The 9,698-nt window shown below is 39.1% G+C and overlaps 1 protein-coding gene and 2 pseudogenes across 2 annotated transcripts; 2 read left to right on the top strand and 1 right to left on the bottom strand.

Annotated features, from left to right (window-relative positions):
* LOC141823878 (SAC3 family protein C-like) overlaps nucleotides 1-732 on the top strand; it is a 4,903-nt pseudogene extending 4,171 nt beyond the window's left edge.
* A 3,597-nt stretch (nucleotides 733-4,329) lies between these two features.
* On the top strand, nucleotides 4,330-7,965 carry LOC141824963 (SAC3 family protein C-like). Of its 2 annotated transcripts, none has more exons than XM_074712313.1 (8): nucleotides 4,330-4,588; nucleotides 4,683-4,783; nucleotides 5,896-6,117; nucleotides 6,613-6,834; nucleotides 6,937-7,022; nucleotides 7,127-7,223; nucleotides 7,520-7,612; nucleotides 7,707-7,965. In XM_074712313.1, the coding sequence occupies exons 1-8, from the start codon at nucleotides 4,360-4,362 to the stop codon at nucleotides 7,848-7,850; spliced, it is 1,194 nt and encodes a 397-aa protein (XP_074568414.1). In that variant the 5' UTR covers nucleotides 4,330-4,359; the 3' UTR covers nucleotides 7,851-7,965. The 2 variants fall into 2 exon arrangements, with proteins under 2 accessions (XP_074568414.1, XP_074568412.1); XM_074712311.1 differs by having other exon boundaries at nucleotides 6,934-7,022.
* LOC141823877 (small ribosomal subunit protein mL103 (rPPR7)-like) lies at nucleotides 7,887-9,004 on the bottom strand (annotated as a pseudogene).
* Between the last annotated feature and the right edge of the window lie 694 nt (nucleotides 9,005-9,698).

The raw sequence follows: 9,698 nt of genomic DNA, 5'->3' as shown, positions 1-9,698 counted from the left end.
TCGAGTTTTGCATCCACATCTAAGTGTGATTTAAGAAATTCAATGTGACAAGTCATTCATTCATGGATGAGCACAAGTAAACACAATACAATCTATTTAATTTAGTGAGATTATTCTTAAACATCATTATTTCTCTAATTGAAGATTCTCTCTACTTCTACTTAGGTAGTTAACAATACTGGACTGAGTTTATGGATAATAAAGCTTCATTTTAAGGGATAAATTCGACAAGAATGAATCATATTCATTTATCAATCTTAAATTTCTAAATTTCAAAGAAGAGGTTAACTAGTTACCTCAGATGGTTACTTCCTGAGTGTTTGTAATTTATGTTTCTCAGAATCAGAGTTAGATGCGCCGGCTGGAACACTAGAACAGGCTGGAATTTGGTTGGATGCGCCGGCTGGAACAGGCAAAGTAAAAGGAAGGGAAGACGGATTGAGGTATTTCGTTGCTGCTCTCTCCCTCTTCTTCATGCGCGATCGCGAGTCTCCCTCTCCACACGCGATCGCGAGCAGCGGCAGGCAGCGCTCGTGGACGGGACAGGCGGTGGCGGGTGGCGACTCGCGACGTCGCGGTGTGGCGCAGCAGCGGTGGCGGCGGCGCGTTAGGGCAAAAGGGGCGATCGGATGGGCTAGGGAAGGCGGCGCTCGGTTGTCGGCGGCGCTCCGCGCTCGGTTGTCGGAGGAGGCTAGCTGGCTAGGGTTCTCTGATTTTCTCGGGCGGAACTGATCGGCGATCGCAGCTTTTGTTTTTTGCTTTTTTTTACCAAGACTGGGCCATGGCCCAGGTTGGCCCACCAATAGCTCTGCCCCTGTCAATAGATCTTCCAATAGAATTGACAAAGCCTTGGTCAAATAAAAGATCCGTGATGTTAGCATCAATCGGTACTTTATATATCCTCACATTTCCTCTATCGATGATCCATCGAATAAAATAGAATCGTCGTAATATGTATTTGGATCATTGATGAAAGTGTAGTTTTTTATCCTATACAATAGCCCCATTGTTATCACAGTAGAGGTTTATTAAGTTCACTATGTTAGAAACCACACCAAACTCTGCAATTTCGAATTCAAACATTCTCCTTTGTTGCATCAAAGGTAGCAATATATTGGGCTTTTGTTGTAGAATCTGCGACTATGTCTTGCTTCGAACTCTTTCAGCTCATAGCACTACCATTCAAGTAAAATACATACCTTAACTATGATCTGGATCATCCTTGTCAATTTGGAAGCTTGCATCACTGTAACCCTTTACAACGAACTCCTCATCGCCTCCAAATATCAAGAAATATTCTTTCGTCCTTCGTAAGTATTTAAGAATATTCTTAATAGCTGTCCAGTAACTTTCACTTAGATTTGACTGATATCTGTTCGTTATGCTCAATGCATACGAGACATCAGGCGAGTACAGAGCATGACGTACAGGATATATCCTATAGCAGATGCATAAGAAATCTGATCCATGTAGTCTCTCTCCTCCTTAGAAGAGGGACATTGAGTCTTCGAAAGACTCACACCATGTGACGTCAGCAAAAATTCCTTCTTGAAATTTTGCATGGTAAAATGATTAAGCACCTTGTCAATATATATACTTTGACTTAGGCTAAGCAGTTTGTTAGATATATCTCTATAGATATGAATGCCTAAAATGTAGCTGCTTCACCTAAGTCCTTCATTGAGAAACAACTCCCAAGTCATGTCTTCACAGACTTATAGTGAAGGATTATCATTTCCAATGAAGAGTATATCATCTATATACAAGATCAAGAAGACAACTAATTCGCTTGTAGACACAAGATTCATCTTCATTTTTGATGAAATCAAATGCTTTGATTGCATCATCGAATCGAAGATTTCAGTTTCGAGAAGCTTGCTTTAGCCCATAGATAGACCTTTGTAACTTACATACCTTTTCAGCATTCTTCAGATCTATAAAACTCTCAGATTATGTCATATACACATCCTCAATAGATTTCCATTCAGAAATGCAATTTTGACATCCATCTGCCAGATCTCATAATCATGGTAAGCTACAATAGTAAGCATAATCTGAATAAATTTAAGCATCGTAATTGGTGAAAAGATTTCATCATAATCTATGCCATGAATCTGCTTGAACCCTTTGGCTATCAGTCTCCCTTTATATGTATGCATAAGATCATCCAAGTCAGTCTTTCTCTTAAAGACCCACTTACACCTAATGAGTGTGATCCCCTTAGGCGAATCAACCGAAGTCCATACTTGGTTAGTATACATGGATTCCATTTCGGACCTCATGACCTCTAACTATTTCTTGGAATTTGAGCTCATCATAGCTTCTTGATAAGATGTAGGCTCGTTCAAATCAACAAGCATAACATCATCGTGGTCAGACAAGAGAAATAAATATCTCTCAGGTTGACGATCGTATACTATCAAATCTGCGTAGAGCTTGTTCTACTTGAATAGGTTGTTGCTTCACAATTTTTTGTGTAACAAACTCATGATCCACAATACTTGGTAGTGTCTGTTCAATTTCTATCAAGGTCTTAATACTATTTTGTGCATCTTGAATTTTTCAAGATGGATTTTACTCTCACTAGTTCTTCTAGAAAGAAACTCTCGTTCTAAAAAAATGTCATTTCTAGCGATGAACACTTTGCCTTGCGTGGGATTGTAAAAGTAATATCCCTTCATTTCCTTGGGATATCCTACAAAATAAAACTTATCAAATTTGGATCCTAGTTTATCTAAGATTTGACGTTGAACATAGGTCTTACAATTTCAAATCTTCATAAAAGATATTTTGTGACTCTTCCTACTCCATAGTATATATGGTGTCTTTATGACGACTTTAGATAGAACTTGGTTAAGTGTGAAAATAATCGTCTCTATAGTAAGTCCCTAGAAGGAATAGGAAGATCCATCTGACTTATCATCGATCATACCATATTTAATAAAGTATGATTCCTCCTCTCAGATACACCATTCTACTGTGGTGCTCTAGGTGGAGTGAGTTGAGCATGATCTCACACTAAGTTAGATGATCATAAAACTCTTGGTTAAGGTATTCACCATCTCGATCTGATTGAAGTATCTTAATACTTTTGCCAAGTTAGTTTTATACTTTATTCTTGAATTTCTTAAACTTTTCAAAGAATTTCGACTTGTGTTTGAGATACACATAGTCGTATCTACTGACATCATCGGTAAAAGTAATGAAGTACTGGTAACCTCCTCTAGCTGCTACATTGAAAGAGCTACATACATTATTATGTATGAGTTATAACAAGTTTGCCGTTCTTTCATTGTGTCCATTAAAAGGAGTCTTTCTCATATTGTATATAAGACAAGATTCACATGTCTCATATGATTCAATATAAAATGATTCTAGAAGTCCATCCTTATGGAGCTATGATATATGACTCTCATTAATGTGACCTAAGTGACAATGTCAGAGATATGTTTGATTCAAATCATTAGGTTTGAATCATTTAGTATTTATGTTATAAATTGAATTTTTGAAGTCTAGAACATAGAGTTCATTCATCAAAGGTGCACTACAATATAATATATCATTTAAAAATACAGAACAATATTTATCTTTTATTATAAATAAAAAATCTTTCTTGTCCAAATAAAAAATAGAGATAATGTTCTTAGTTAAAGTAGATACAAAATAACACTCCTCTAGTTCTAAAATAAATTCAATGGGTAAAGATAAGAAGTATATTCCTACGGCGATAATAATAACTCTTGCCTCATTGTCTATTGATAAATCTATAATTTAATATTTGAAATATTCTTCGGTGCTCCATTGAAAGTAACTTTGATCAATATTCTCTGACCTAATATAACTTTGATCAAAACTACTTCCTAATTCTAGGTAGTGCAGCTTTATCAAAAATACCTCAAGACGATAAACTTTTAATTAAAATTGTTTGTGACTTTAGAATAGTATATTTTCAAAATAGAGTAATTTGGATTAATTCTAATTAAAATTATATTATTTTAGAGTAGTTTTAATCAAAATTCTTTCAATGAGAGCAATTTTGATCAAAACGATTTAAAATGATATAATTTTATTTAAAATTATTTTAAGATGGAGTATAAAGGGATATTTTAGGAATTAAATTATGAATGATCTTTTGTTCTTTGGACGATATGATAAAAAGTGTTTTTATTTATTTATTTTGCCTAAATGAATTAATAAACGACAAAAGTTTGAAAATTACTTAGGAATTTTAGAAATCTTCATATTCGGTGAGGTTTTTTTCAAGAAAAAAAATTACGAGGGGGAAAATAAAAATTTCCCCTTCATTTGCGATCGTCGTCGTGCCTGCGAAACGCCCTCCGATTTCGATTCTGAGCTATCATGGAGAGGGAAAGCAACAGAGCCAAGAAATTAGGGTTTCGGCCAAGGAAAGCGCCAAATCCCTCTCCTTCGTCATCCAGTTCCGTCAGGTTGCGTCCTCGCGAGGAAGCCAAACGCGTTTCTACCAGTTCGATTCACGAAAGGCGCAATCCCAAACTCGACGAGGATGAGGAGACCGGCTCGCCGATTTTTTCCTACTTGGTCGGCACCTGCCCCGATATGTGCCCTGGTACGAACTGTTCCGAGTTATCTCGGCTTGTCTTTTTTGACCTTTTCTGTCCTCTCCTGCTTCTCGCGTGTCTTTAAGCTTGTCGCGATTGCAGCGAAGGAGAGACAGCAACGCGAGCAGCTCAGAGATCTCTCTGTGTTCGAGAGGTTAAATGGGGATCCTTCAAGAACTTCTCCGAAACTTGCCGTGAAGAAGGTAAATACTGAGGGCCGATAGGTTTCTCTTGTGGTTCTGTTGATGTCGAAACTTAAGATTGATGGGAATCGGAAAAAAAAAATTCAATTTCAATCTTTTTTAGTCTCAAAATTTGATTCCTGTGCTGAAATATCACTGTGAGGCCGTTGATAGTGGAAGACAATTTATCAGAGTAAAAAAAAATTATAAAGACAAGAGGGAAGAATCTGTAGAAGGATAGTAATCTGAAAAGTGGTTTTTGTAATGTTTTATAGAGGTGGAGAGATGGGGCAGTTCATATGTTTTTGCTTCCAAATACTAAGAGTTCTGCATGGTAGCATACATTTGCATGGCAATGCATGTGAAGGAGCCAATGCAACGTTGTTTGTTCATGATGTGTATCTAGAGTATCTACCAGAAAACTATTGAGTTGCCTCCTTTTATTCTAATGGATTTTTTGGTGTAGTGACTGATTGCTGCTCAAGTTTGAATTCATGTAGTTGAATCCAATCTACCTCAATCACTATGGATGATAAATTTTTTGAATGATTATCGTCTTTTTGCTATAGTTCACTAATCCCATTTTTCCAATCCCCTTCCTCCCCCCAAAGGAATCACATGATTCATTGTTTCATACTGTTTTCATGCGTCTCAGATATACATTTGTTCTCCTTTTTGTACATATATTATGTCGAATCTTTGCAAATTATTCCTCATTCATGAGAACTTGCAAGCTTGACATTTATCTTAGAGATTTTTGAACTGTAGCATTCAATGCAAATTGAATTCAAATGCTACTTTCATGCTTCATAACTTTAAGAGATTATCATCACATATGGTTTCCTATCTTGTACTTTTCAAAGAATCTCATCTAATCAACTCTTTGGTACTCAGAGTTGGTACCTTTGTACCCATTGTTCTCTTGTGTACTGTAGTATCTTTTGCGGTGTACAGAATCTCTATATGTAACTATGTTTCTTAATAATAATATCTGTGCCAAATTCACTTGTGTCATTCGGCAACATGCAGCATAGTTGGTTTTAAAATGGCAGTGCAAAAATTTCTAGTGTCTCCTATGTCTTATAGATTCTTAAATACAATTCTTGTAGATTGCTTTGACTGGTTTTTATTAGTTTTGTAGAACTATGTCCAATGCAGAACTGCGGGAAGTAGATATAAGGCCTCTCCCAGTGTTAAGAAGCACATTGAAGTATCTTATGAACTTGGTCAACACATCAGATCAACCATTTGAAGTTGTTCATGATTTTGTTTTTGATAGAACAAGGTCTGTTCGACAAGATCTCACTAGACAGAATATCGTTGATGATCAAGCAATTTGCATGTATGAGGACATGGTACGACATCCTTCTTTGGCTGCTCTTTTGAATGGTTCTTTGCCATTGTTTTTAGTTGAGAACACTTGATTTGGAGGCTCAAAATGAAGGGTAACTTCCTTTGAACCCATTAAATCGTCAGGTCACTCTATCAAGCAATTATTTTTCCATGTATAATTTTTCATCATATCAAACTATTTGGGGTCGTCTACTTGAATTTTATCCTTCAATTGAGCTTTATGAAAGGCGATTAGTTATTTCCAAGTGAATTTTAAGTTATTTGATATTTATACTGACGGTAGGAGTATTATCTTTTTACTTGGATTCATGTTTCATTCTTTGCGTGATGGTGGATGAATTTTAAGCTTTCGATATTTATACTTGCGGTAGGAGTGTTATCTTTTTTACTTGGATTCATGTTTCATTCTTTGCTTATCTTCTAAATTTTTTTTCCACTTTGAGCACAATAACATTGTGCAGATTGTTTTAATTACTCTCCACAAAATCTGTTTGCAGATCAAGTTTCACATTGAATCACACAAAAAAATCGCAATGTGTTTTGCGAAGACTGATTTGGCTTCATTGTGTTACCTCAACACTGAGCAGCTGATGAAATGCCTTGCAACCCTTTTCAAGTTGTATGATATTAATCGAAGATCTAGTTCATTGCACAAAAATGAAGCTGAGTTTTATTCATTTTATGTGCTTCTCCATCTAGGGGGCAAGATCCCCAAAATGGTCAGTTTCTAGCTTCTCTGCCGATATGTACTACACTCGCCAATTTAATGTTGCTCTTCCTCAGATACATAACCACTCGACTTCTATTACTTTGTCCAGCAGGGTGATTCGCTTTCTTTATGGTATCGAAAACTAACTCTTTCAATTCTTCAATCAAATGAAATGCGTTTTGCCATGACATTGATCAGGTAACTCTTTCAATTCTTTCTCTCGACATCAAATGTTTATGGTTCCTCTGATTTTTGCCATCTTCTTGGTGGTGAGCCTTCTTCCATTGTCGACTGTCCGTTAGGTACTCTCAGCTGGGCAATTTCAAACGTTTCTTTACTAGTCTAGAAGCTGAAGCATCAGAACTCCAGTTGTGTCTTGTGGAGCCGTTTCTCAGTGAGGTATTCTCCTGGCTCGAGTTGTAAGAGATTCCATAAAGCCAATTTTATTTAGTGGGATAAAGACTTATAAATAGAGCATCGAAGCATTGTTAAAAATAAAAATAATAACAAATGCTCCTGAGAAACACAACCAAAACTCAGGTGTATAATCTTAGCATTATATTTACGATATTCTAGCAGATAGTTGAATCACTTTACACTAGTAATACTTCTGATGGGGTGTGGATAAACTTAGCAATGAAGAAAAACTTAGCATTGTTAATCCATGCTGAATGCTGTAGTTTCTCCTTTTACAGATCCGCGCACGAGCAATATCGTATGTCAACTACAGCGGATACAAGCTTCAGCCTTACCCATTGAAGCATTTGTCTGATGTTCTGAGAATCAAGGTAACATGTGGTTTCTTCACCTATCGAATGAGTTATCAAGAAAATAATGTGATGCTTAAATAAATCTAGCATTAACCAGTAAGTAGCTAATTAGGAGTCAGAGCTGGAAGAGCTTTGCCATGTCTGTGGCCTTGAAACCAGCATGGATGAAGCAGGGATGAAAACATTGCCGGCCAAACAAACAAGCTTCAGCTTGCCGAAACTCGGGCTGCCGGTCCATTCGCTTTCAACTCCTTAGGATATTAAGAGGTATTGCAACTCTTTTCAGGTGTGTGTGAAGATTTGTGTGCCCAATCTGTATTGAACTTGTTTCTCATGACTTTAATGGAAGTATCATCCTCCATTAGTCTTCATGAACATGATGATAAGGGTCTAAAGCCGGTTCACAGGGTCATGGGTTGGGTCGAGTTGAATTGGACCGGGCCGAGTTGTTGTTCTGGTTTGGCTGGTACTACGGTAGCTTCGACCAAGGCCTTCCCGCCATTCCCGTCCAGTTCCATCTTCCTCCTCGCCATCTCCTCCAGCACCGAGCACGCCGCCTCCACCTTCCCGATGCCGCACAGGCCATTCATCAGGCACCTGAAGGTATCCTCGCGCGGGCAGTGCCCGCTGGCCGCCATTGCCGTCGCCACCCGCGACGCCATCTCGAAGTCCCTCGCCCGGCACGCGCCGTCCGCCATCATGCGGTATGCCGCGGCGTTGGGCTCGCACCCTCCCTCTACCTGCATCTCTACCAGCACCGCGTACGCCTCCGCCGCCCGACCCGTGCCGCACAGGTAGTTGATCAGTGCGCCGTAGATGGGTACGTCCGGCTTCAGCTTCCTCTGCTTCATCTCCGCCAGCAGTGCCCGCGCGCCGTCGAGGTCGCCCCTACGCCCGCGGTCGCTCATCAGCACACCGTCGTAGTTGGCGAGCCTCGCCTTGCACCCCTGGTACTCCATGTCGAACATCATCTTCTTCGCCGTGGCGTAGTTGCCTTCCTGACACAGGGCGTCCATCAGCAACGCGAAGGTGATGGCGTTGGGCTGGACTCCTCTCCGCACGATCTCCTCCTTCAAACTCGCACCGGTTCCCAAGTCACCGTTTTTGGTGTCCGATGAGGACATTGTAGGTGACCACGGTGGGGCGAATCCCCTTCTGGAGCATTTTGTCGAACAGGAGCCGCGCGCTGGAGAATCCCTCCGCCACGCAGCAGCGTTGTATGAGGATGTTGTAGGAGACGGCGTTGGGGCGGAGGCCGAACAAGGCGGCGGACTCCGTGAGAAGATCTCTCGCCTGCTCGAACCGGCGATTCTCGACGAGGGTGGCGAGGGCGGAGTTGAGGGACTGGACGGAGGGGGCGGAGGTCGAAAACTCTAACGCTCTGTTTGGATGGGGTGAGGGAAGGTTCATTAACGGAAGGGGAAGGGAAGGGAAGGGAAGGGAGGGAAAGGGAGGGGAAGAGAAGTAACCTTATTTGGGAGGAAGGGAAGATTCATTAACGTAACATGCGATATCTTGTTTGGGAGGAAAGGAAAGGGAATGGAAATTAAATATATAAAATGTCAAAGATACCCTTATTTTTTAAAATAAATTTATATGTGACAAACAATTTATATCAAGGTTCGTTTTTTAATTAGACAAAGTATGAATTCTTTCTTTCTTTTTTTTACATATTGGCTTTTGACTTTTAATTGGTCAAACTAAAATCATCACGATCGTTACGAGTGGAAATGATTGTTTTTCTTTATAAAAGACGAACGAACTTGGTCAACCGATGTGTGTTTTTGTTGCTCAAATCAATAATTATAATCATCTCAGAACTTGAGAGTTTTGAGACACTGGTTGGAACAGAGACTTGAAGGGCAGATAAAACAAAACTACATCTACACACAAACATCCAAACTTTTCAAGCCACTTTGCATCTCTATAACACCAAACATATGTTATTTATCAAACCTTGTTCTGTTTTAATACTTTCACAATCAAGCCATGTTTGTCTCAATCGTTTGGTGTCATATAGATGAATTTTATCCATCATACGATATGCATTTTATCTAAGATTTAGTTAAATCGAGAACATAAATTTTAATATAAAGAAAGTCAC

Source organism: Curcuma longa, chromosome 3, assembly GCF_044706935.1.
Source record: "Curcuma longa cultivar G26 ecotype Majalengka, Jawa Barat chromosome 3, ITB_CL_G26_1.1, whole genome shotgun sequence".
In the NCBI taxonomy this organism is placed as follows: domain Eukaryota; kingdom Viridiplantae; phylum Streptophyta; class Magnoliopsida; order Zingiberales; family Zingiberaceae; genus Curcuma; species Curcuma longa.
This window is presented reverse-complemented; position numbering and strand designations above follow the sequence as displayed.